We start from the raw sequence: 26,400 nt of genomic DNA on the forward strand, positions 1-26,400 counted from the left end.
TTTGGAGGAGAATTCTTTTTTTCCTTCACAGGCAGCACAGAGAGGCAAAGGGCCTCCGAAGGGAGGGAGAAGTCCCTCTTCCGACAGCTAGATGCCTAGTCACCTACATATAGTTCCTCATCACCTATAGGACCTCCTTCTCTCCTCGGAGCCTGTCCAGTTATAAGAGCTGCTTGTGAGGGGCCCTGTTTGCATCAGGTTGGGTCACAAAGCGCGGCATTATTTTTTTGCTGGAATTCTTCGAAGGATGGGCAAGAATGACGAGCCAAGCTCCACTCATGCTGTGCTGCAGCTGGAGCCAGCAGAACGGCTGCCAGATCCGACACACGCTCAGCGCAGGAGAGGAGGAGGAAAACATACAGAACGGAAAATAAAAGAGCAGTGTCGAGAATGACAGGTGTGCTCTTGGTGTCCATGGAAGCATCACCAGAGCTCACCTGCTGTGTGTGCATCGTGCCTGCAGCGACAAGGACCAAATGTGATGGGAAGAGAGAGTGGGTAGCGCTGTGGTCTAAACCACTGAGGCTCTTGGGCTTGCTGATCAGAAGGTCGGCGGTTCGAATCCCCACAACGGGGTGAGCTCCCATTGCTCTGTCCCAGCTCCTGCCAACCTTGTTCAAAAGCACGCAGTGCAAGTAGATAAATAGGTACCGCTCCGGTGGGAAGGTAAACGGCGTTTTCGTATGCTGCTCTGGTTCGCCAAAAGCGGCTTAGTCATGCTGGCCACACGACCCGGAAAGCTGTCTGTGGACAAAGGCCTGAAAGCAAGATGAGCGCCACAACCCCATAGTTGCCTTTGACTGGATTTAACCATCCAGGGGTCTTTTACCTTTTTTTACCTGCATCATGCCTCCAGTGACAAGGACCAAATGTGATGTGGAGAGCTGACTTGTGCTGTCAAACTGGGGAGGGAGTGTCTGTCATGTGATCACACCCCCAACAGCGGAAGGAACACGTGGTTTTCTTAGGTTGACTTAAACCTAGGAGAAAGTTGCAGGAATAAGGGAAGTAGGCTTCCGGGTCATGGGAAAGATGAAAAACATATATCTCTGAGTTTCATAAACTGACAGGTGTGGGTAGTGTTTTATCATTATTAATATTTTATTGGAATAATTTCATTTATAAATAGAGTGAGCAAAGAGGAAGAAATGAGTGAGAATAAAAAAAGAAAAAAGACAGTTACATTACCATACATCAAAAAAACCAAGATCATGGCCACTGGTCCCATCACCTCCTGGCAAATAGAAGGGGAAGAAATGGAGGCAGTGAGAGATTTTACTTTCTTGGGCTCCTTGATCACTGCAGATGGTGACAGCAGTCACGAAATTAAAAGATGCCTGCTTCTTGGGAGAAAAGCAATGACAAACCTAGACAGCATCTTAAAAAGCAGAGACATCACCTTGCCGACAAAGGTCCGTATAGTAGAAGCTATGGTTTTCCCAGTAGTGATGTACGGAAGTGAGAGCTGGACCATAAAGAAGACTGATCGCCGAAGAATGGATGCTTTTGAATTGTGGTGCTGGAGGAGACTCTTGAGAGTCCCATGGACTGCAAGAAGATCAAACCTATCCATTCTGCCCTGAGTGCTCACTGGAAGGACAGATCGTGAAGCTGAGGCTCCAATACTTTGGCCACCTCATGAGAAGAGAAGACTCCCTGGAAAAGACCCTGATGTTGGGAAAGATTGAGGGCACAAGGAGAAGGGGACGACAGAGGACGAGATGGTTGGATAGTGTTCTTGAAGCCACCAACATGAGTTTGACCAAACTGTGGGAGGCAGTGGAAGACAGGAGTGCCTGGCGTGCTCTGGTCCATGGGGTCACGAAGAGTCAGACACGACTGAACGACTAAACAACAACAACAATATACAGGTATGCATCTTCTTATTCTAATACATATATAATTGTCAATTACCTAATATATCCTGTGTAAACTCATTCCAAATATCATTGCATTTATCCAAAGTCTGCATCTATAAGCTGTCTGTTCATATATTGCAGGTGATGTCCTGTTCTCAAGGCACTGATTAAGGGGCACCGTATCTCTGTTCTTCCAATTCATCAGTATCCATCTCTTGGCTACTATTAGGGTGCACTACTCATATAAATAAGTATCATATTTTAAACAGTCATGGCTTCCCCAAAAAGAGTCCTGGGAACTGCAGTTTGGTAAGGGTGCTGAGAGGTGCTAAGAGACCCCCATTCCCCTCACAGAACTACAATTCCCAGAGTTCCCTGGAAAGAGATTAACTGTTAAACCAAATTTGGGGGAAACCGTAACTGTTTAAAGTGCTGTGATGATGCTTTAAATTTATAGTGCATATGGGGGCCCAATATCCTGTAAGCGTCCCGGGGGGGGGGGGAAATAGGACACCCTATTTTTCCACGGGAGCACGGCGGCCGTTTTGGTTGCCGTAATCTTGCGCAATTCCACACTGAAATCTCGCTCTCTCCCCCCCAAAAAGTGTGGTTTTTTTTCTGGGCCACGATCTCATGTGGTGCCCCAAAATGTGCATGAGAGTCGGCGTTGGGAACATAACTTCTGCAAAGCATTCCCCAAATGCCAGGTGCTGGTCCAGTTGTGGCCATGTGGAGATCTCTGGAATTTACAGACCTAAAAGGTATCTAAAGCCATTGCACATGTTGCCATGCAACCAGTCCATGCAGAATGTAGGCACCCTATATACAGTATAGAGATGAGCAAACCAGTGATATTTTAGGGAGCAGGCTAGCAGGTGGGGCCCATGACTTACATCAGAGGAGCCTACACAACACAAAACACTGTTGCTGTACAGTATGTAGGTTTTATTTTATTTGTTTTTTATCTTGTATTTTGGAAATGTATATCCAGGTGTTGTTATTTTTTAAAAAAATTGTGGCCCCCCCAAGAGAGTGGGGCCTTAATAAGCGAAAGGTTGTTTAGCTTATATGTAAATCTGGCACTGAAATTTCTTCAGCATGATGCTGTTACACCAGGCATCCCCAAACTCGACCCTCCATATGTTTTGGGACTACAATTCCCATCATCCCTGACCACTGGTTCTGTTAGCTAGGGGATGATGAGAATTGTAGTCCCAAAACATGTGGAGGGCCGAGTTTGGGGGTGCTTGTGTTACACAGTGGAGAGGGTAGGCGAGAGAAGCGAGCGCACGCTGCACATGGTCAGGGGCGCCGCGCCTTCCTGCGCATCCCTTCGAAGTGCTCCTTCCTTCCTTCCCTCGGCGCGAGGACGAGTCCCGGGATCTCAGGTCTCCGCCCCGCATCCCGTCCCATCCCACCCCGGGCGGGCCCTTTGCCGCTCACCTTCCCGCTCGGGGGCGGGGCCGAGAAAGGGCGCGCCCCTCCCGCCCAGCCAGGTGCTCTTTTTAACGGGCTGCCGAGGCGCCCGGGCGCCGATTGCGCAGCGCCATGCCGAGCCCGAGAGACGGCGGAGGATCGCGACGCAGGAGCAGCGGCCGGCAACATGCGCCCGCCGGAGAAGCCTCTGCTGCCGCCGCCCCTGCGCGTCTCTGTCGTCGCGGCCGCTTGCTGCCTGCTGCTCCTGCAGGTGGACGCCTATTTCGGGTCAGCGGCGCTTCGCTTCCCCCCCTTTTGCGCGATCGGGCTTGCTCAGACTTTCTGCATGTAATTTCCCTTACATTTCCCCTTCCTGCTCCCCCAATTTTTTGTGAGATTTCCCCTCCCTTTTTGCACTGTACGCCTTTTTTGTCTGTAGTCTCTCTTTTTTGTATAATTTTATTATTATTATTTTTTGTTTTACATTTTGAAATGTGCGTTTAAACAACCTTAAAATGCCAATGACTTCCATTCTCTTTCCGTGGTTCATTTTGCATACCATAAATCCCTGCGTATTTTACACCAGCTATTCAATTATTTGTCTCTTTCCCTTTTTTTGTGCAAAGATCCCAGCTCTTCTGTTTTGAAGTTCGTTCCATTCCTGCGCGCAGGGTCTCCTACCTTTTTCCTTCTCGTTTTGCTTTTCTTTTCCTCCCTAGCTTTCGACTTTTCTGCACTTCCTCACCTTGCTTTTCAAAGTTCATGTCCTCCTCTTCTTCACTTTGCATCTTGTTTTCGAAGATCTTTTTCCTCCGTCTTCTTTTTCTTCGGTTAGCCCAATCTGCTGGGTTAACTTGCCTTGTGGATTACAGCTTCACGACCTGGCTGCGATCCTAAACACACTTTAAGCCAGCCCCGCAGAATCCGGGATCCTGCTGCACACCAGCTGCTAGGTTATTGCACATAGTTGAGACACTGGCTTGTGCACATCATGCCCTGGGCAAATGTGGGCGCATTGAAGGGTCCGGCCTCCTGGGTCCTGCATGCATTTTAGGGGTCCTGCAGGATGAGATTCTCTTCCTCCTCTCCTCCTCCTCCTCTGCCGCTGCTCTGTGAGCTTGTATTTCCACTTGTAGCAGCAGATCTACCAGCAGAAATCTTTCATCTGCAAAATGCATTGGAGCAGTTGATAGGAACGTGATGTTGCTTTGCACAACAGCAATTTGGGGGTGGGAAGAGATCCGTCAGTGTAAATATTTAAGACAGGAGTTTTCAAAGTAGGCGATGTTTTCATGCATGCATGTGTGAATGTAACTGTTTTTGCATAGAGGTTGATATTCGGATCTTTCCTTTCTCCGTTTTTGTCTGTGAATCTGGAACCGTTTGCTTTCCAACCTGGTGATGTTTAGGGGAGCTTTAGCCATAACGCTTGCTAGCTGAAGTATGGGTAAGTTTGTTCTGCTGTGCTTGGTGCGTAATATGCAGGTTTACCTGCAGAGGAGGGGAGACAAACCTCTTCATTATACTCATCATAGAATTATACAGTTGAAAGGGACCACAAGGGTCATCCAGTCCAGCCCCCTGTAATGCAGGAAACTTTTGCCCGATGTAGGACTTGAACCCATGACCCTGAGATTAAGGGTCTCATTAGTCTTCTCTGTATATGATCAGGAGTCCTATGTTCTGGTTTAAGGAGGGAAATGCTCCATTTCAAGGCAGTTCCATGCATCAACTTGCAATAAATTGCATATTTTATGTCTCTTAATCCACAAAGAGTTCCTTTCCTTCAAGGCCCTCTTCCTCCCTGGTCTTTCCAGTAAACACATGGATGCTTTTTTACAAAATCTGGGTTTGTACTGGAACGGGTGCAAAATTGAGGGATGGACATGTGTGTGCGTGCCTCTGTCTTGAAATGCAGTCGTGTGAAAATCTGGGTTTCTTAAGACTTGGATTTCAAGGGTGCATATTTGTGTGTTTGAAGTATCAAATGACTCTCCCGCTTTGGGGTGAAAAGCACGTGAGTTCCAGCTCTTGAAACGTAAAATTTACAGTCACACACGTATCTGACACTGAGCTCCACTTAATCTAGCAATACTGTTTTAAGAGTAACATCCATGGGATTAAAATAAAAAAATTCCTTCAGTAGCACCTTAAAGACCAACTAAGTTTTTATTTTGGTATGAGCTTTCGTGTGCATGCACATGCACACGAAAGCTCATACCAAAATAAAAACTTAGTTGGTCTTTAAGGTGCTACTGAAGGAATTTTTTTATTTTACTTCGATCCAGACCAACACGGCTACCTACCTGTAACCAGATCCATGGGATTGTGCTGTCAACATTCCAATTTTCCGAGGTGATAAACATTGTATATTGAACCTTTCTTGATGACGACATGTGGGATTCATGCTTTCGTCCCCGTCCCCCCCCCCCCCGCTTTACATGCAAGTTTTGGATTCTCAAAACGCAAGCTTCCATTTTGCAAAACTAAGTTCTTAACTCTGCATTGGCAAATGCAAGTATTGTGTTTTGATAAAGAAAGAAATGGTGCTCGACTGTGGGCTATTTTTTTAATAATGGTGGATAACAATGTTATTTTTGCTGGTCTTATTATTCTATAGGTATTTACCTTTCAGTTCTGAGTTTGCACCTCTGGTTGAAATGCTGTTTCTTCCATTGCAAAAATAAAATAATAATCAAACTTCCCTTTTTGCAGTCCGAATTTTGAACAGTCAACTTCTATATCAGGTTAGAACATCAGTGCTTCCCCTCTCCCCCAAACAGAACGAGGGAGCTCTGGAAATAACACCAAATATAATTAGAATAGTCTCATTCTTCATTTGTACGAAGGCCTAAAAAAATGATTCAAACAGACACATGCTGTGTGATCCATTCATTGGGGCTGGCTTCTGTGTTACGCCTGGATAATTGCAGCCTTAGGGGAAATACTGAATTTAAGACTGTAACCCTATGCACACTTTAAATAATACTCGTTGCTTCTTTATTTCTGTGAGTAAATATACAAAATTCTGAGTTTCAAACTTGGCACCCTGGGGCTGAACCAGAAAAAAACAACAACTTGTCAATCAGATTTCTGAGAAAGATGTACTTTACAAAGTTGGAAAACCGCTAAGAACTAATTAGAATGTGAAATCTTGAATTTCAAAAGTTTGGAATTTTGAGGTGGATTCCATATGCATGTACAAGGTTCATCTGCATTCCTTATACAAGGAACCTGTTTTGGCCATGGGAAGTGAAAAGAGTGCTCCTGAGTTTGTGCAAAGTGCCTTTCCTTCACAGGCGAATGGCTCCACTCTGCCTCCACATACCAAGGATTCTTCAGCAGAAAGGTTTTGTGATTCCTGGGCAAGCTTGAGCATCCGAACCTTTTGCAAGCATCTGCACTGTAAGATGCACCCCAGAGGGAAAAGCAAGTTTTCAAACTCAAACAAGTTGCAAAGTTCCACGGGTACAACTGAATAACCCTCATCCTTAGATGCACAGGGAGGGTGGGTCACGATATGCACTTCCTCAATCAGAAGTCCAGGAATTTAGCTGGAAATGAGACTTTTAAGGCCAAATGGATGAAATACTTCTGTTTGGGTGCTTTTCGCATCCTCTGTTTTCTTACCACCCTGCGAGCAGCACATGCCAGGAATTTATTATAACCTGCTTCAGTCCCGAGTCTTAGACTGGGAAACAAGAGTGTATAACATTATTTTAAAAAAGAAAAAGACACAAATCAAATGCTCTCAAGCAGATCCTTGCAAAGGCAGGCCCAAAACTACTGATGTAGGATAGGAACCCCCTCCCCCCCCCCCCGGTGAGCTGGCAAGTCCCTGATTTCAAATCATAAATCCAATACAATGGAATCTACTTTTCGAATGCAATCCGTTCCAGAAGACCGTTCGGCTTCTGAAACGTTCGAAAACCGAGGATCAGTGGGCTGGCGGCAAAGTCAATGGGGAAAAAAAAGAAAACTTCCCGGAAGCCATTCGACTTCCGAAAAACCTTCGAAAACAGAAGCAATTACTTCTGGGTTTTCGGCGTTCGGGTTCCGAATTGTTTGGCTTCCGAGACGCTCGAAAACTGAGGTTCCACTGTAATTAATCGCCTACGGGCACCTAAGTTCAAGGCCTGTGCTCTTCCAATATGGCACAAATAATACTGGCTTGCCATTTAAAAGGGCTGTTGTTGTAAGGATTAATTTGTGTGAAATACTTGCTAAGTGCTAAATGTTAGGTTTCGTAGTGCCTGTTCAGCAGAGAGAGGAGCTCATAACCAGGCCTTTTTATTAGCTGGAACTAAGTTTCGGCACCTCTCAGGTAGGTGGCATTGCCTTTTTAAGAGGACATAACCACGTAGGGCCAAAGAGGAGCCCTTTCCACATCTGAATTATGACTCGTTTTTACGTGGTAGGTTAAGGAAGTGGTGCACTTCCTCAATCACAAGATTCATGATGGTTTGTAGATGAGGATGCGTTGTAGGAAGTATTGGGTCAGACCTAGCACTTTTGAGTTGTGCCTGAAAGCCAACAGAGCCACCATAAATGCTGTAACACCCTCTAGTTGTTGTTGTCGTTTAGTCGTTTAGTCGTGTCCGACTCTTCGTGACCCCATGGACCAGAGCACGCCAGGCACTCCTGTCTTCCACTGCCTTCCGCAGTTTGGTCAAACTCATGTTCGTAGCTTCGACAACCCTGTCCAACCATCTCGTCCTCTGTCGTCCCCTTCTCCTCCCTCCTCTCTCTTCTAGTTGTATTGGACTCCTCTCTCCTCTAGTTGTATTGGACTACAACTCCTATCAGGTCCAGTTAGCATGGCAGCGCTCATGTGGTTGGCATCCATCTGTCTTGAGAGACAATGGAGTGCGCCTCCGGGGATGCAGTCAAACTGAGGGAGGAAATGTGTCAAAACAGGAGGGTTTCTCAAGAAGGTTGCAGGGTGATTGTGGCTAATCTCAAATGCCAGCAATGAAAGTGTGCTCTGGAGTTTGCGTTTAGTTTTAGACTCTGCTGCCTGCGTGTTGGCATCGTGGTGCATTTTTTCAGAGTCTGGGTGCTCCTCTTCCCAGATTCGACAGTCTCTGCTCAATTCTGTTGGAGCACCTGCTTTGTTTGTGTGTGTTTTTTTTAATTTTTGTGGGGGCGGGGAGAATGGCCCTAGCAGGGTCAGGAGCCGCTTTTAATTGCAGGGAAATTCCTGGAAAGGATGGGGTACCAAATGGGATTTTTCTCCTTTCAGGAAGTGTACACACACACACACACACACACACACACACACACACACACACACTCATCGGGACTTCTACTAAGCAAGAAGTGGCAATATTCCCTTTTCCTCCCAGCTATCATTTCCTTGTTGTTGTTGTTTAGTCGTTTAGTCGTGTCCGACTCTTCGTGACCCCATGGACCATAGCACGCCAGGCACTCCTGTCTTGCACTGCCTCCCGTAGTTTGGTCAAACTCATGTTCGTAGCTTCGAGAACACTGTCCAACCATCTTGTCCTCTGTCGTCCCCTTCTCCTAGTGCCCTCAATCTTTCCCAACATCAGGGTCTTTTCCAAGGATTCTTCTCTTCTCATGAGGTGGCCAAAGTATTGGAGCCTCAGCTTCACGATCTGTCCTTCCAGGGAGCACTCAGGGCTGATTTCCTTAAGAATTGATAGGTTTGATCTTCTAGCAGTCCATGGGACTCTCAAGAGTCTCCTCCAGCACCATAATTCAAAAGCATCAATTCTTCGGCGATCAGCCTTCTTTATGGTCCAGCTCTCACTTCCATACATCACTACTGGGAAAACCATAGCTTTAACTATACGGACCTTCGTCGGCAAGGTGATGTCTCTGCTTTTTAAGATGCTGTCTAGGTTTGTCATTGCTTTTCTCCCAAGAAGCAGGCGTCTTTTAATTTCGTGACTGCTGTCACCATCTGCAGTGATCAAGGAGCCCAAGAAAGTAAAATCTCTCACTGCCTCCATTTCTTCCCCTTCTATTTGCCAGGAGGTGATGGGACCAGTGGCCATGATCTTGGTTTTTTTGATGTTGAGCTTCAGACCATATTTTGCGCTCTCCTCTTTCACCCTCATTAAAAGGTTCTTTAATTCCTCCTCACTTTCTGCCATCAAGGTTGTGTCATCTGCATATCTGAGGTTGTTGATATTTCTTCCGGCAATCTTAATTCCTGCTTGGGATTCATCTAGTCCAGCCTTTCGCATGATGAATTCTGCATATAAGTTAAATAAGCAGGGAGACAATATACAACCTTGTCGTACTCCTTTCCCAATTTTGAACCAATCAGTTGTTCCATATCCAGTTCTAACTGTAGCTTCTTGTCCCACATAGAGATTTCTCAGGAGACAGATGAGGTGATCAGGCACTCCCATTTCTTTAAGAACTTGCCATAGTTTGCTGTGGTCGACACAGTCAAAGGCTTTTGCATAGTCAATGAAGCAGAAGTAGACATTTTTCTGGAACTCTCTAGCTTTCTCCATAATCCAGCGCATGTTTGCTATTTGGTCTCTGGTTCCTCATTTCCTTAACACAAACATCATTTCCTTAACACAAAACAAATATTGATTATTGCCGTAGCTGCCTTATTGCCTTTGGTTGTTTAAGCAACTTAAGGGAGCAGCAGCCTTGCGACAGCTGCCTGCTTTTAGTTCTCGGAACATTTCACCCAGCTGTTTGTCCGAAGCAGTGCGTTGGTCTTCAGACTGTCTTTTTTTTGGGGGGGGGGAGAACTCTTATTAGGGATTTTCTCGGCCACAATAAGAAACTGAATAACGGCAGGTGATCATCCCTGAACTTGTCCATGCTTCTACTGCAATGCTCGGATGCAGGGAAGTTCTGGGCACCATTCTGCGCTGCATTCTCAGTAGCTGAAGAGTGATGAGGATGCCTTTTAATCCTGACCAGCAACTCTGTCTGTCTGACAAACTTGCTGAGGTTGCAAAGTAGGCAGGGATGTGCAAAAAGTTCTGCAAAGGCAGCAAGTTTTTAGACGTCTGCCCGAGGGTTTTCTGAGCTGCTGTTCCAAGTGTTTTTAAGGGCAGGGAGTTCGTAAAGTATGGCCAAGCAACCAAGCACACCCAAATGGGTGTCAGCGTTGGGAACATAACAACTGTGAAGCGGTATTTGAAATCCCCCCCCCAGGCACCAGGTGCGAGTCCTGTTGTGGCCACATGGAGATCTCTGGATGCCAAGTTGGCAACTGGCATCTTCATCTGTCTGGCCTCTCCAGCTTTCTTAAGCAGGTAAGCAAAAGAACTTACATAGTTATTTATATCCCACCTTTTCCTCCAAGGAGTACATGGTTCACACACACCCTCCTTGGTTAATCCCAACAATAACCCTGTGAGTTAGGCTAAGAGGCTGTGTCCCCCAGTGAGCTTCACAACTAAGTGGGATTTGAACCCTGATCTCCCAGGCCCTAGTCTGACACTAACCACTACACCATGCCGGCTTCCTAGAGTACCTCTGCTATGGGTCAGCTATATCATTTTAAATCGGTAAAATAAATATGGGGGAAAGCAAAAGGTCGCTTAGAGAAGGACCTGAAATATTTCCCTTGAGGCTTGAATTTGTTTTATTCTGGATTCTTTTATTTGATGTTTTAATGTGTTGTAAACCGCTCTGATAATTTATTTTCTTTAAAATATAAAGCGGTCTAGAAATGAAATGGAAAATAATAATAGCAAAGTTCACTCTAAAAAAAAAAAAGGGGGCGCCAAGATATTCCATTGTGGCAAGCTAGGTTTAAGGCACCATTTGGCAATAAGCTTATGACAGGGGTGCAGGTGGCGCTGTGGTCTAAACCACTGAGCCTCTTGGGCTTGCCGATCGGAAGGCCGGCGGTTCGAATCCCCATGACGGGCTCCCGTTGCTCTGTCCCAGCTTCTGCCAACCGAGCAATTTGAAAGCATGCCAGTGCAAGTAGATAAATAGGTATCGCTGTGGCGGGAAGGTAAATGGCGTTTCCGTGTGCTCTGGCTCTTGTCGCCGTGTTCAGTTGCCCTAGTAGGGGTTTAGTCCTGCTGGCCACATGACCCGGAAAGCTGTCTGTGGACAAACGCCGGCTCCCTTGGCCTTGAAAGCAAGATCTGCTGTGAAGCTTGTTTTCAGGTCCTACCTCAGCTAGGTAGGCACTGGGGCGATCTATTCCAGTAGCATCCAGCATGGATATCACTCTTGACACCTGGCTTGCTTGATGGACCTCTGCTTTAGTAGGGCAAAACCACTGACTTGATCTCACAACAGAGCTAGTGGGATGGCTTGTAGTTTGATGGCAGAACATCAGCTTTGTAGAAAACCCAAGACGGACTTCCTGTGCCCAGACCTCCCTATTCCCATCATGCGCTGCAGTGTGCGGAGGCCTTGGGGCATCAACAGGCACTGGCATTTTAGCCATTCTTGTGGGGTGGCAGTCACCGATGGCATTCGTGGGGCAGGAAAGAAGTAAGGGAGTTGGCACCTTGCCGGACAGCTCTGCTTCTCTGTTGTTGTTTATTAAATTTGTATACCACCCTATAGCGGCGGTTACCACGTAAAATCCTAATATAAAAACACAAAATACTTAATAAAAACAAAAGCAACCCAATCACCACCACCCCTCCCGCAACAGTAGTTAGGCTGTCCTGCCAGCCGAAGCTGATGGAAGGCACTCCACGCCACTGAGGCCACCTGAGTCTCAGGTAACGGTAAAGGATCCAGGAATATCCCCAAGCTACATACCCGCTCCAGGGAAAGAGTGGGCAACATCCCAACCATCCGGTCTAGGGAACCACCCACAAACAGTGCTTCGGTCTTATTTGGATTGGGTTTCAGTTGATTGGCTCTCATCATTATCGAGGCAAGACACCGGTCCAGCTCTTCCACTGCCTCACCTGCATATCTAGTTATAGGTAGGTAGCTGTGTTGGTCTCCTGTAGTCTAAACAAAATAAAAAAAAATCATTCCAGTAGCACCTTAAGAGACCAACTAAGTTTCTTATTGGTATGAGCTTTCGTGTGCACGCACACTTATTTAGATACACACTGCATGCACACGAAAGCTCATACCAATGACAAACTTAGTTGGTCTCTTAGGTGCTGCTTGGGTCCTGAATGGGGTCACTGTGCCCCTAAAGCACCAGGTGCGCAGCCTGGGAGTCATTTTGGACTCTCGGCTGTCCATGGAGGCGCAGGTCAATTCTGTGTCCAGGGCAGCTGTCTACCAGCTCCATCTGGTACGCAGGCTGAGACCCTACCTTCCCGCGGACTGTCTCGCCAGAGTGGTGCATGCTCTAGTTATCTCTCGCTTCGACTACTGCAATGCGCTCTACATGGAGCTACCTTTGAAGGTGACCCGGAAACTGCAATTAATCCAGAATGTAGCAGCTAGACTAGTGACTGGGAGTGGCCGCCGGGACCACATAACACCGGTCCTGAGAGATCTACACTGGCTCCCAGTACATTTCCGAGCACAATTCAAAGTGTTGGTGCTGACCTTTAAAGCCCTAAACGGCCTCGGTCCTGTATACCTGAAGGAGTGTCTCCACCCCCATCCTTCAGCCCGGACACTGAGGTCCAGCACCGAGGGCCTTCCGTTCATTGCGAGAAGTGAGGTTACAGGGAACCAGGCAGAGGGCCTTCTCGGTGGTGGCACCCGCCCTGTGGAACGCCCTCCCAGCAGATGTCAAGGCAATAGGCAACTATTTTACTTTTAGAAGACAACTGAAGGGAAGTTTTTAATGTTTGATGCTGTACTGTTTTTAATATTCAGTTGGAAGCCGCCCAGAGTGGCTGGGGAAACCCAGCCAGATGGGCGGGGTATAAATAATAAATTATTATTATATTACTGGAAGGAATTTTTTTATATTGTTTCACCTTTTCGGCGTACGAATTTTTCGACCTACGAAGGTGCCTTCGGAACGGATTAAATTCGTAAGTCGAGGCACCACTGTATGTGAGTCTAGCCATGCTCTGGGCTATCCTATCCAGAAAAGAGCTGCTATCAATGTAGACAATACGCAGCTAGCCGGAACAATGGTCTAACTCTGTATAAGGTAACTTCCTATGTTCCTAGGTGTTTTGTGTCCCACCCATATTTTGTATGGTATCAGGAGGCATTCCTGGCCTGTAGATACATCTTCAACAAACCATGTAGGTACCACCTCATGGGAGTCAGTTGGAGGGTGGCAATTTGGTTATATTTTTTCCTCCTCTAGCTTTTTAATACCAAACCTTTTCTTTAACTAAGGTAAAGGGGCCCCTGACCATCAGGTCCAGTCGTGTCCGACTCTGGGGTTGCGGCGCTCATCTCGCTCTATAGGCCGAGGGAGCCAACGTTTGTCCGCAGACAGCTTCCGGGTCATGTGGCCAGCATGACAAAGCTGCTTCTGGCAAACCAGAGCAGCACATGGAAACGCCGTTTACCTTCCCGCTGTAGCGGTCCCTATTTATCTACTTGCACTTTGATGTGCTTTCGAACTGCTAGGTTTGCAGGAGCTGGGACCAAGCAACGGGAGCTCACCCCGTCACAGGGATTCGAACCGCCGACCTTCTGATCAGCAAACCCTAGGCTCAGTGGTTTAACCCACTTGGAGCCTAATAAGTATGTAGAAACACTGTCTTCTTTTTGGGTGGGGCCTGTTTTACTTCCTTAAACTGACAGAAACCCAGGAGTTAGATGAATGGAGTGCCTGTCACAGGAAAAGGATTGCTACCTTCCCCCCCCCCAAACCTAGGGCTTGCATCTCCTTGAAACTGCTACCATCTTGATTTGGTAGTTTGGAAATTTACTCGCTTAACGATTAACCGCCGCCGGCCCACCAGCCGGAAGAAGTGTTCTGGGGAGCGGGGACGGTAGGAGCATTCCACTGCTGGGGTGGAGGGAGGGCAAGCGATAAGCATCTCTCTGTTGGTTTGTTCTCCCACGGCTGGAGGCCTTTTGGCTGCACGATGGCAAAGGCATGCTTGATAGATCACAGGTTCTATCGCACAGCATCTTCAGGGGACAAGCTGTGCTGTGTTGGGTCCAGCAAGTGTCCAGCTTTGGGAATTGGCTTTTTGCACCGCAAAAGAAGCGGCCGACCACCAGTTGCCCTACTAAAGGGAACACCGGGAGAGAAATGTAAAGGGATTATGCTTTTCCTGCATGCCAAGACAAACCCAGGGGCAAATTAATTGGGAAAAGGGGGTAATACGGTTCGTGAATCTGATTGCAGCAGAGATTCTGTGTCTACCAGATCCATCTGGTACGTAGGCTGAGACCCTACCTGCTTGCGGACTGTCTCGCCAGAGTGGTGCATGCTCTAGTTATCTCCCGCTTCGACTACTGCAATGCGCTCTACGTGGGGCTACCTTTGAAGTGACTCGGAAACTGCAATTAATCCAGAATGCGGCAGCTAGACTGGTGACTGGGAGTGGCCGCCGAGACCATATAACACCGGCCCTGAGAGATCTTGCATTGGCTCCTAGTACAGCATGTAGACACTTCAAAACATGTACTCATGGGTCCACAATAAAGCTTCCCGGGCGGAAATGGCCTTTGTTGCTTTTGCTGCAAGAGAAAACCCTTCTGGTGACTGGGAGTGGCTGCCAAGAACATATAACACCGGTCCTGAAAGACCTACATTGGCTCCCGGTACGTTTCCGAGCACAATTCAAAGTGTCAGTGCTGACCTTTAAAGCCCTAAACGGCCTCACCCCAGTATACCTGAAAGAGCGTCTCCACCCCCATCGTTCTGCCCGGACACAGAGGTCCAGCTCCGAGGGCCTTCTGGCGGTTCCCTCATTGCGAGAAGTGAGGTTACAGGGAACCAGGCAGAGGGCCTTCTCAGTAGTGGCACCCACCCTGTGGAACGCCCTCCCATCAGATGTCAAGGAAATAAACAACTATCTGACTTTTAAAGGACATCTGAAGGCAGCCCTGTTTAGGGAAGCTTTTAATGCTGTATTGTTTTTTTTAATATTCGGTTGGGAGCTGCCCAGAGTGGCTGGGGAAACCCAGCCAGATGGGTGGGGTATAAATAATAAATTATTATTATTATTATTATTATTATTATTATTATTATTATTATTATTATGCAGGGGGCTTGTGCGTTTCAACCCTTTCCCCCACCCTCACAGGTTTTTCAATCCCTGCTTCGAAGTTGCTTTTCCACTTACGGGAATAAAACATGGGGACTGTCTTTTGGTTCTTTTGCAGATGGCAAAGCAGCTTTGCTGGAGGTTAGGTTGGGTCGGGGGGGGGGGGTTAATGCAAAAAAATAGCCTGTAGTGAAAAGGAACTAATTTTGTAGACCTGCGTTTCATTTTAGACTTTTAAAATGTATTTATAGGGCCAGTCGTGGATCTTTTCATTCGTACTGTATGACATCACTCACGACATGTCCCAGACTCCCCAAGGAAGCTAACAACAGGATAAAAGCTATTCATAACACCAATTAAACATCAAGCACAGCAGCCAGTAAAATTACGAGGAAAAGCAACCAAAGGGAGGAAGAGGGCAGCACAAAAGCCAACCGGCAATGAGGCCAAAGGCTAGTGTGATGCCATAAAAGAGGAGCAACATCCTGCAGCAAGGAGTTCCATAGGTGATGCCGTGGGGGGGGGGGAGTGCTTTCTAACATTCCTGCCAATTACCAGAAAGGTGTAGCAAGTATGCAAGGGAACTTCCACAGTTGGCCTTTGAAATATACTCGGAGTCGAGAGTGAATTTCATGCTCTTTATTCATGGCTCTTTACACAATGGGCCTTGCGCGATTGGCTACTTCAGGGCTGCACCTGTAGGCCGATCAGGTTCCGGATTCGCTTCTGCCAGCAGCCTGATTGGCTGCTCCTGCAGGCCAATCAGGTTGCTGATTCACTTCCACCTGGAGCTAGATTGGGTGGCTCCTGCGGACCAATCAGACTACTGTATTCTGGATCCTATTGTTCTTGGATTCAGCTCAGTACATAACAGCCTTAGGGCAGGAGCAGGTTGTACTGGAGTAGAGAAAATCCTTTTTGTATCCTGGTCCCAAGCCATGCAGGGATTTAAAGCTAACAAGCAGCTCTTTGACTTGTGTCTAGAAATCTTTTGCGATTGGTTCCTAAACCAAGCTGTGCTTGAAACCCTAGCAGTTGAGTTTTGCTTGCAGAAGTTGGCAGCTTCCGTACAGGCTTCCATCCATGTATACTGGGTTGACGTCGACCCGTCTTGATTTGACTTAAGATGTACAGTGGTACCTCGACTTACAAACGACTCGACAACCGAATTTTTCGACTTACGAATGGGGCAAATGGCCGCACGCTTACGAATTTCTCGACATCCGAACGGAAATCGCGGCGGTTTTAGATAGGGTTTTTTCGACTTAGGAATTTTGAGATGGGGTTGCTTCGACTTACGGATTTTTCCGTTTCCAGTGCATTCCTATGGGAAATCGCGTTTCCAATGGCGCTTTTCGGCATACGAATTTTTCGACCTACGAAGGTGCCTTCGGAACGGATTAAATTCGTAAGTCGAGGCACCGCTGTATGTGAGTCTAGCCATGCTCTGGGCTATCCTATCCAGAAAAGAGCTGCTATCAATGTAGACAATACGCAGCTAGGCGGAACAATGGTCTGACTCTGTATAAGGTAACTTCCTATGTTCCTAGGTGTTTTGTGTCCCACCCATATTTTGTATGATATCAGGAGGCATTCCTGGCCTGTAGATACATCTTCAACAAACCATGGGAGGTACCACCTCATGGGAGTCAGTTGGAGGGTGGCAATTTGGTTGTATTTTTTCCTCCTCTAGCTTTTTAATACCAAACCTTTTCTTTAACTAAGGTAAAGGGGCCCCTGACCATCAGGTCCAGTCGTGTCCAACTCTGGGGTTGCGGCGCTCATCTCGCTCTATAGGCCAAGGGAGCCGGTGTTTGTCCGCAGACAGCTTCCGGGTCATGTGGCCAGCATGACAAAGCTGCTTCTGGCGAACCAGAGTAGCACACGGAAATGCCGTTTACCTTCCCGCCGGAGCGGTCCCTATTTATCTACTTGCACTTTGACGTGTTTTTGAACTGCTAGGTTGGCAGGAGCTGGGACCGAGCAACGGGAGCTCACCCCGTTGCAGGGATTCGAACCGCCGACCTTCTGATCAGCAAGCCCTAGACTTGCTAGTTAAAGCCACCTGGGTCCCTTTAACTAGCTTTTCTTTAACTAGCTCCTCACAAGTCTTCAAGCTCAGCTTTTTATTTTTTAATAATATTTTAGGGGTGTTCCCCCCCCCCATGTAGAAATTGAGTTTGTTACCCGACAATTATATTCTGATTCAAGAAAACTAGTGACTTCCTGCTCACACGACATCGATGTTTATAACCCGAATTACATAGAATTGTGTTTTAAGGTTCCATCTTATCTAATTTCATCTTCTCAGGCATGTTTCTTAATATATTCTGCTATTTTCTTACCACTTCAAACCCTGCCGTGGTCTTCATACATGGGAAATAACTTTTCATATAGACTAGAAAGGGTTTCCAGTCCTCTTTAAACGGTTCTAAATTTGTATCTTTTATCAGTGCCATCTCTGGATATTCTCCCCTCCTCCCGTTCTCTCCTCCTTCTGTTTCTGAGCGAAGAGAATCTTTGCTGCTGTAGTCACACACACAAATACCGTCGAGGCTTTCTTTGGGATTTCGTTCTGGATACTATTAAAGTCTTGCAATAATAATAATAATCAGTACTCTCATTTTCCTCCTCATATTGAAATGAGGCCAAACTTAGATTCACAAAAATGTTTAGGAGTATGCGTACCACTGCGCGCCCCCCCAGGAAAAAATGCACTGATGATGATGATGATGATGATGATATAATAATAATAATAATAATAATAATAATAATTCATTCTTCTGCATGTCAGAGCCAGTGTGTATCTTGGGAGCACTGCACATATACAGTGGAACCTCGGTTTATGAACACCTCGGTTTACAAATTTTCAGTTTACGAACGCCGCGGACCCATCTGGAACGGATTAATTCACTTTCCATTACTTTCAATGGGAAAGTTCGCTTCAGTTTATGAACGCTTCAGTTTAAGTACTCTGCGGACCGTCTGGAACAGATTAATCCACTTTCCATTACTTTCAGTGGGAAAGTTCGCTTTCAGTTTATGAACGCTTCAGTTTATGAACAGACTTCAGGAACCAACTGTGTTCATAAACCGAGGTATCACTGTAACTACATAGAGAGCTTTCCTAGTTCATCTTGCCTGCTGTAATTTTCAGTGGAATCGGTTCACACATTCACTTGCCATTCGTCAAACGGATAACCACTTGATTTCTTATTTGCATGTGTGAACCAGACCTGTGCACACCTGGGAGAAATCCTAGGGACGGGTATATTATTGGTGGTTTGCCAATGTTAATCTGCAGCAGGGAGATAGCTGTTGCCGCTTCTACTCTGTTTAAGGCCATGACTTATTTCCTCTACCCTTCAGCCTGACTGGGAAGGAAGCGTTAACTCAGTTTCCTCTGCTGGGGCCCTCGACCAACCCTGCCCACTGGAAGGCTCACTTGAAGCAATGCGACCTGCTCCGCTTATCCCGTAAGCAGAAAAGGCTTTGCCGCCGAGAGCCAGGCCTGGCCGAGACCCTACGGGATGCCATCCGTCTCGGGGTTGTGGAATGCCAGTATCAGTTTCGCAACGAGCGCTGGAATTGCAGTCTGGACGGACGGGCCGACCTCCTGAAACGAGGTATGAGTTTCTGCTTGTCGGTCAGCTTCCGAAAATCGGGGGGGGGGGAGAGAAATCGAGGCTTTCTCCATTTGGGTCTTCCCCCTTCTCCTCACCCCCCAACGCCATCATAGAGGAAAGAAAAGCAAGCCAGGGTGGAGATTCTAGGATTTCCACTTCTGAACACCTTATGGCCAGAATCGATCATGTGATAACGTAGAACCCCCTGTGAAGAGCTTTGTCAAGCTTGTTCGCTAGTCTGAGCAACTAGGGTACCTGCTGCTGTTAAAAAACAGTGGATTATTTATTGCATTTCTATCCTACTTTTTGCTCCAAGAATAATAATAATAATAAACAAATAACAAATAACTTTATTATTTATACCCCGCCCATCTGGCTGGGTTTCCCCAGCCACTCTGAGCGGCTCCCAACAGAATATTAAAAAAAAGAATTAAACATTAAAAACTTCCCTAAACAGGGCTGCCTTCAGATGTCTTCTAAAAGTCAGATAGTTGTTTATTTCCTTGACATCTGGTGGGAGGGCGTTCCACAGGGTGGGTGCCACTACCGAGAAGGCCCTCTGCCTGGTTCCCTCTAACCTCACATCTCGCAGTGAGGGAACTGCTAGAAGGCCCTCGGAGCTGGACCTCAGTGTCTGGGCTGAAAAATGGGGGTGGAGACGCTCCTTCAGGTATACTGGGCCGAGGCCGTTTAGTGTGGTTCTCCCGGTCCTCATATAATCCTCACAGAAACCCTGCGAGGTACGTTAAGGTTAGGCTCGCCCAAGGTCGCACAGTGAGCTTCATGGCCAAGCGGGATTTGAACCCGGGTTTCCCAGTTCGTAGTCGGACACCCTAGCCCTTCTTCCACACTGGCTTCCCTACTCTTTCTTACTTCCTTTCCTCTGGGTTCCCCGGCTTCCTCTCCCTCAGGTTTCAAGGAAACGGCCTTCCTGTACGCGGTGTCCTCGGCAGCTCTTACTCATTCCCTCGCACGGGCGTGCAGCGCTGGGCGCATGGAGCGCTGCACCTGCGACGACTCTCCGGACTTGGAGAACCGCAAGGCGTGGCAGTGGGGAGTGTGCGGAGACAACCTCAAGTACAGCACGAGGTTCCTGAAAAACTTCCTGGGCCAGAAGAAGGTCGGGAAAGACCTGCGCGCCAAGGTGGACATCCACAACACCAACGTGGGCATCAAGGTGAGGACAGAGGAACCACACAATTTGCAGAGAGAGAGAGAGAGAGAGAGAGAGAGAGAGAGAGAGAGAGAGAAGGAATAGCAAAAGCAGATTGCCCCTGGTTATTGCCAATCTCCAGCCTGCACCTCAAGAGGCCCTGGGATGCCGTATCTTTGCCTTTCCCCGAGAACTAATATTCCGTGCTGTGTGCCTTTTCACAGTTGCACAGCACAAGTGTGTATTAAACAACTGGACACTAGAGCTTTTATTTGGAGAGTCCCAACTCTCTGTCTCAGAGGTGGGGAATCATTTTTCACGGCGAGGGCCATGTTTACCACATGGGGAACCTTTGAAGGGCCGCATGCTAGTGGTGGGCTGGGTCCAGAATAAGGGAAATGTGGGCTTTGTACGGTTAGATTGCACAGTCTAAGGTGTTATTTTCTTTTTATATCTGTTGGAAGCTGCCCAGAGTGGCTAGGGCAACCCAGCCGGAGTGGGGAGGGTTTGCAAACAATAAAATTATTGTTATAAAGAGAGAACACAAGAAGTAAAGGTAATAACAAAAATGGGGAAAAATAAAGAGGACTTCCGTTCAACTGTATCTAGATTTTTTTAAAACAAACACAGTCGTACCTTGGTTCTCAAACGGAATCCATTCCGGAAGTCTGTTCGACTTCCGAAAACCAAAGCGGGTTTCGACTTCCTGCAGCCAATCGGACGTCGTGTCGGACGTTCAGGTTCCAAAAATGTTTGCAAACCGGAACACTTACTTCTAGGTTTGTGGCGTTCGGGAGCCAAAATGTTCGAGTCGCAAGGCTTTCGAGAACCGAGGTACAGCTATAAAAGTGTGTGCAACTGTTCAGTGGCCTCGGGGTCCCCCCCCCTTATTCCCTCACAGCGCTCCGGCCTGCCACTCGCAACCCTAGCAAATGCCCGTCTTTCTCTCCCTCCCGCAGGCCGTGAAGAACGGCCTCAAGACCACGTGCAAATGCCACGGAGTTTCCGGCTCGTGCGCCGTGCGGACCTGCTGGAAGCAGCTGTCGCCTTTCCACGAGACGGGGAAGCTCCTCAAGCTTCGCTACGACGGCGCCGTCAAGGTCTTCAGCGCCACCAACGACGCGGTGGGCCAGTCGGAGCTGGCGAGCCCCCAGCACCACAGCCACTTGCCGAAAGTCCCCGCCGGGCCACGCCCCACCGACCTGGTTTTCATGGAGGACTCTCCCAGCTTCTGCCGGCCCAGCAGGTACTCGGTGGGCACGGCTGGGAGGACATGCTCCCGGGAGGCCAACTGCGACAGCATGTGCTGCGGCCGGGGCTACAACATCCAGACGCGCATGGTGACCTTCTCCTGCCATTGCCAGGTGCAGTGGTGCTGCTACGTCGAATGCCAGCAGTGCATGCAGGAGGAAGTGGTTTATAGCTGCAAGCAGTGAGAGGCGGGCGCTGGCGAATCTTGCGGGGAGACGGGCTTGCTCCTCCTTGGACCACACAGAAGGTTGGCAGCTCGACTCGGTTCTCTCCTTTGCATCGGATATGGAAGTTAGCAAGGGCTGGAACTTGCAAGCTGCCAGGAGTTCTGCAGCCCTGGATTTTACAGTTCTGTGGACCAGCAGCCAATCTCCAGGACTGCCTCTGCTTTGGGAAGGTCGACACTAACAAAAGAGTCAAGGGCCTATTCTCATAAGATATCTAAGGAGCTGCCTTGTGTTTGTCCATCTAGCCTAGCCCAGGACTCTTGGCTGGGAGTGGTTGCCCAACGTTTTGCGCAAGGGGGTCTTCCCCAGCCAAAGAACTTTTCTTAAACGGCAAACGAAACTGGATCCTGAGCTGGGCAGAGCTGCCAGAACTTCTCTAGAGCAAGCCCCAAGGGTCTGGTTTAAGGCAGGAGTCTTGAGTCGCAGCAAGCCCGGGAAGATCTGTTTCGATGAGCTCGCAGGACGGTGAATAGATGGGCTTTCCATGGCCGCAACGCAGCATTTTCTTTGAACCATGTGCCTCTTTAGGAAGCAACAGAGAAATCTTTACTTTTAGTGTAGCTGTGGTTGGGTGGTAATGTTGCTGCTCAGGTAACTGAAAAGATGGGAGTTTTTGTTTTGTTTTTTTAAAAAACTTTGGTCTTGTTTCATATGTAACTTGTTTTTTTTTCTTAAAAAAAGTTCATAAATATATATATTTTTAAAATTACCCTTCCAATGCTACTAAAATCCATCATTGCTATCCCCATATCGTGGGAGGGGAAGTGGGGCTGTGGCTAAGGGGAGCCTGGCTTACATCATTCCTGCAAAGTATTAAAGTTTGATGGTTGTAGGAGGGGGGGGGGAAGCGGGACAAGTGTATGGTAGCCTTTGTCAACCCGGCATCCTCCAGGTGTTCTACACTACAATTCCCACCAGCCCCTGCTAGCACACTGGCTGACCTGGGAGAGAGGAGGGTTGAGCCTCCCTGCTCTGCAACGGAACCTGAATGCCAGCCATTAACTTTACCTCCTCTAGGATTGCTGTGAGAATAAAAGGAGAACCGTTGAACAAGAACGGGTTAAAAAAACCGCGATAGCTTGGATCTCGGTGCAATGGAGGGAAATAATTTACCCCCTGCTTACTAAAAGTCCTATGCAAACGCTTCTGGTCAGTTTCTCAGCTGGTCCTTTGCTGGGAATTATAGTTTCCCCCCAGCACCTTTGACAAACTACAGTTCCCAGAATTCTTTGTGCTTTAAATGCATGGTGTGTGTGTGTGTGTGTGTGTGTGTGTGTGTGTGTGTGTGTGTGTGGCCTGTCTGTGATCTAGAGGAAGTAGCGACACGTCAGCAGCACGGCTACGGGTGTTGTTGGGATCCGCCTGTCTCTCGAGTCAATGGAGTGTACCTCCAGGGGTGAAGTCGAACTGCTGCGTTAGCAGCACCGAAGTGACCTTCCTGGCTTGCAAGCCTAGACTGTGTGTCTGGAGGTCCTGGGCTGCCCAGATTACAAGACCCCCTCTTGGCCTGGCTGATGTGGTCCAAAGGAAAATGGAGCAATACATTTGGCTCCTGCTTGGTTGCCGGAAGGAGGCATACAAGGCGCCATCAAACCATCTTAGGGACTCCACTGGAACCTGTCTTCTCATGTAGGGGAAGTCGCTAAGTCACAGAGCGGTTGAGACCCATTTGCTACCCTCACCCAATTTAGCCAGCCGGTCGAAGCCATTCCCAGGATGTGGCCACTGTCACATGCTGACAGCGTCCAGGAGCCACAGGTGAGAGCTGATTGCAGGACCAATATACAGTGGTGCCTCGCTAGACGAATTTAATTCGTTCCACGGGTCAATTCTTATAACGAAAAATTCGTCTAGCGAATCCCATAGGGATACATTGGATTTTTATTATTATTTTTTGCCCATAGGAACGCATAAATTGAATTTCAATGCATTCCTATGGGAAACCGCGATTCGCTAGACAAATTTTTCGTAAAACGAATTCGTCTAGCGAGGCAACCTCCGCTCGAAATTCCTTTCGTTAAGCGAAAAATTTGTCTTACAGGGCGATTCGCTAGACGGATTTTTCGTAAAAATTTAATTCGTTCCACGGGTCAATTCTTATAACAAAAAATTCGTCTAGCGAATACCATAGGAATGCATTGAATTTATTATTATTATTATTATTATTATTATTATTATTATTATTATTATTATTTTGGGAACGCATTAATTGAATTTCAATGCATTCCTATGGGAAACCGCGATTCGCTAGATGACTCTTTCATAAAACGAATTTGTCTAGCAAGGCAAGCTCTGCTCGAAAAATCCTTTCGTTAAGCGAAACGTCTTACAGGGCGTTCGTCTAGCGAGGCACCACTGTACAGTACTTAAAGATCAGCTGAAGGGATGGGAACCTCGGGCCCAGGATCTAATAATAATAATAATAATAATAATAATAATAATAATAATAATAATATTTTAATTGTATGCCACCCATCTTACTGGGTTGCCCCAGCCACTCTGGGCGGATCCCAACAAATTATAAAACCACAGTAAAACATCAAACATTTAAAACTTCCCTATACAGGGCTGCCTTCAGATGTCTTCTTATCAATTCCTTTGGAATCTCTGTAGGTCATGGACCCTCCCAAGCCACAACCTTCACCAGCCCTGCTTTGCAACCTCGGGTCTCCCCTGTGTACTGAGCTATCTAGGGGATGCGGGTGGCGCTGTGGTCTAAACCACTGAGCCTCTTGGGCTTGCCTCTCAGAAGGTTGGCGGTTCGAATCCCCTCGACGGGGTGAGCTCCCGTTGCTCTGTCCCAGCTCCTGCCAACCTAGCAGTTTGAAAGCACGCCAGTGCAAGTAGATAGATAGGTACTGCTGTGGTGGGTTCCCATGAGGTTTAGTCCTGCTGGCCACATGACCCAGAAAGCTGTCTGTGCACAAACGCTGGCTCCCTTGGCCTGAAAGTGAGATGAGCGCCGCAACACCAGAGTCGCCTTTGACTGGACCTAGGGACCCAGGTGGCGCTGTGGTTAAACCACTGAGCCTAGGGCTTGCTGATCAGAAGGTCGGCGGTTCGAATCCCTGTGACGGGGTGAGCTCCCGTTGCTTGGTCCCAGCTCCTGCCAACCTAGCAGTTCGAAAGCACGTCAAAATGCAAGTAGATAAATAGGAACCGCTACAGCGGGAAGGTAAACGGCGTTTCCATGTGCTGCTCTGGTTCGTCAGAAGCGGCTTTGTCATGCTGGCCACATGACCTGGAAGCTATACGCCGGCTCCCTCGGCCAATAATGCGAGATGAGCGCGCAACCCCAGAGTCTGTCACGACTGGACCTAATGGTCAGGGGTCCCTTTACCTTTACCTTTTAACCGTCCAAGGGTCCTTGTACACACAAAGGAGCAGGTCAAATTATTCCTTCTGTCTTCCACCCCAGCCATCGCTCCTAGCAGTCCTGATTGTGACCAAGAATGGAAACCTGCTTCCTTTCTTTACGACGAAAGGTTCTCTGGATTCCATGTTGGGGACCGGACCGCATTCTATGCATAGCTGCCAAGTCTTAAAAACCCCTGTTTTTAAAGCCGTTTCCCGCTGTTATCCCGAATGGCGAAATATCCCGTAATTCCTCCGGATTTTCAAAGCAGCTCCTGCCAGCCAGGGATGCTCCTTCTGCGCATGTCTGGACATGCGCAGAACCGATTTCAGGTGCTGCTCTGCCCATGTCTGGGCACCGGAAGTCGCTTCTACGCATGTCTGGACATGCGTAGAAGCGACTTCCGGTGCCGTGCCGCTGCTGATCCTGGATTTTTCAATCTGGGTGTTGACGGGTATGATTCTACGTTCCATGGGCCACTGGGGGCTTCACCTTCTCTTAACCAGCTCCCGACTGCTGCATTACTCCTGGCGATCACCCATACTCTCTGGCATTTGCCAAAGACATCCTTTGAGCTCGAATCCCATTTGATGCGATGATAATCTCCCCATGTTTGCCAGCTGGGCTCTAATTGGTCGTTATTCTCAACCACCCTAAGCACCCTGGCAATTATTAAGCACGAGCTGACCCATTATTTATGTGTTAGCCCTGTTAATCCTTAAGGAACATTCTCTCCAAGGCTTCCCACGGGATTTGAGGACATTTGGGTGGTTTGTTAGATCAAAGGAGGATTTGGGGGGGGGGAGAGAGAGAAGAGGAGGGACTTTTTATTTATTCATTCTCTCTCCCCCCCCCCCCACAACAATCTGCATACAGTACTACTGGTAGAGGCTGTAGTGGGTCCATATGCAGAGAACAAGAGAATGGCTTGACCTGTGGTGCTAAATAACTCCAAATGAGTCAAGCCTTGTACAAGAGCTGGCTCACACAACTTTTGACTTGCCATGTTCCACACAACTTACTGTGTGGTCTACCAGGTTCTTTTTGCAAGCGGGGGGGGGGGGGGGACTGCTCTAATGAGCTGTATATGCATCCCTTCCAACATTTCCCTGATAAAAATAGGGACGTCCTATTCTATTATTAGGGATGCGGGTGGCGCCGTGGGTTAAACCACTGAGCCCCTTGGGCTTGCCGATCAGAAGGTCGGCGGTTTGAATCTCTGCGACGGGGTGAGCTCCCGTTGCTCGGTCCCAGCTCCTGCCCACCTAGCAGTTCAAAAGCACGTCAAAGTGCAAGTAGATAAATAGGTACCACTCCGGCGGGAAGGTAAACGGAGTTTCCGTGCGCTGCTCTGGTTTGCCAGAAGCGGCTTAGTCATGCTGGCCACATGACCCGGAAGCTGTACGCTGGCTCCCTCGGCCAATAACGCAAGATGAGCGCCGCAACCC

General features: G+C 47.9%; 1 protein-coding gene across 1 annotated transcript; it reads left to right on the forward strand.

Moving 5' to 3' along the window:
• Positions 1-3,462: 3,462 nt before the first annotated feature.
• WNT9B (Wnt family member 9B) lies at positions 3,463-22,199 on the forward strand. The gene is made up of 4 exons (XM_035135108.2): positions 3,463-3,563; positions 18,710-18,966; positions 19,878-20,143; positions 21,079-22,199. Exons 1-4 carry the CDS (start codon positions 3,463-3,465, stop codon positions 21,553-21,555), a joined length of 1,101 nt encoding a protein of 366 aa, XP_034990999.2. The 3' UTR covers positions 21,556-22,199.
• The last annotated feature ends 4,201 nt before the right edge of the window (positions 22,200-26,400 follow it).

This window comes from Zootoca vivipara, chromosome 13 (assembly GCF_963506605.1).
Source record: "Zootoca vivipara chromosome 13, rZooViv1.1, whole genome shotgun sequence".
Classification (NCBI taxonomy): domain Eukaryota; kingdom Metazoa; phylum Chordata; class Lepidosauria; order Squamata; family Lacertidae; genus Zootoca; species Zootoca vivipara.

Bases quoted from the DNA above. Each gene is read 5' to 3' on its own strand.
- WNT9B (XM_035135108.2), top strand. From the start codon at position 3,463: ATGCGCCCGCCGGAGAAGCCTCTGCTGCCGCCGCCCCTGCGCGTCTCT. The intron at 18,967-19,877 runs GTATGAGTTTCT...CCTCTCCCTCAG, and splicing joins GGCCGACCTCCTGAAACGAG to GTTTCAAGGAAACGGCCTTC. The intron at 20,144-21,078 runs GTGAGGACAGAG...TCCCTCCCGCAG, and splicing joins ACACCAACGTGGGCATCAAG to GCCGTGAAGAACGGCCTCAA.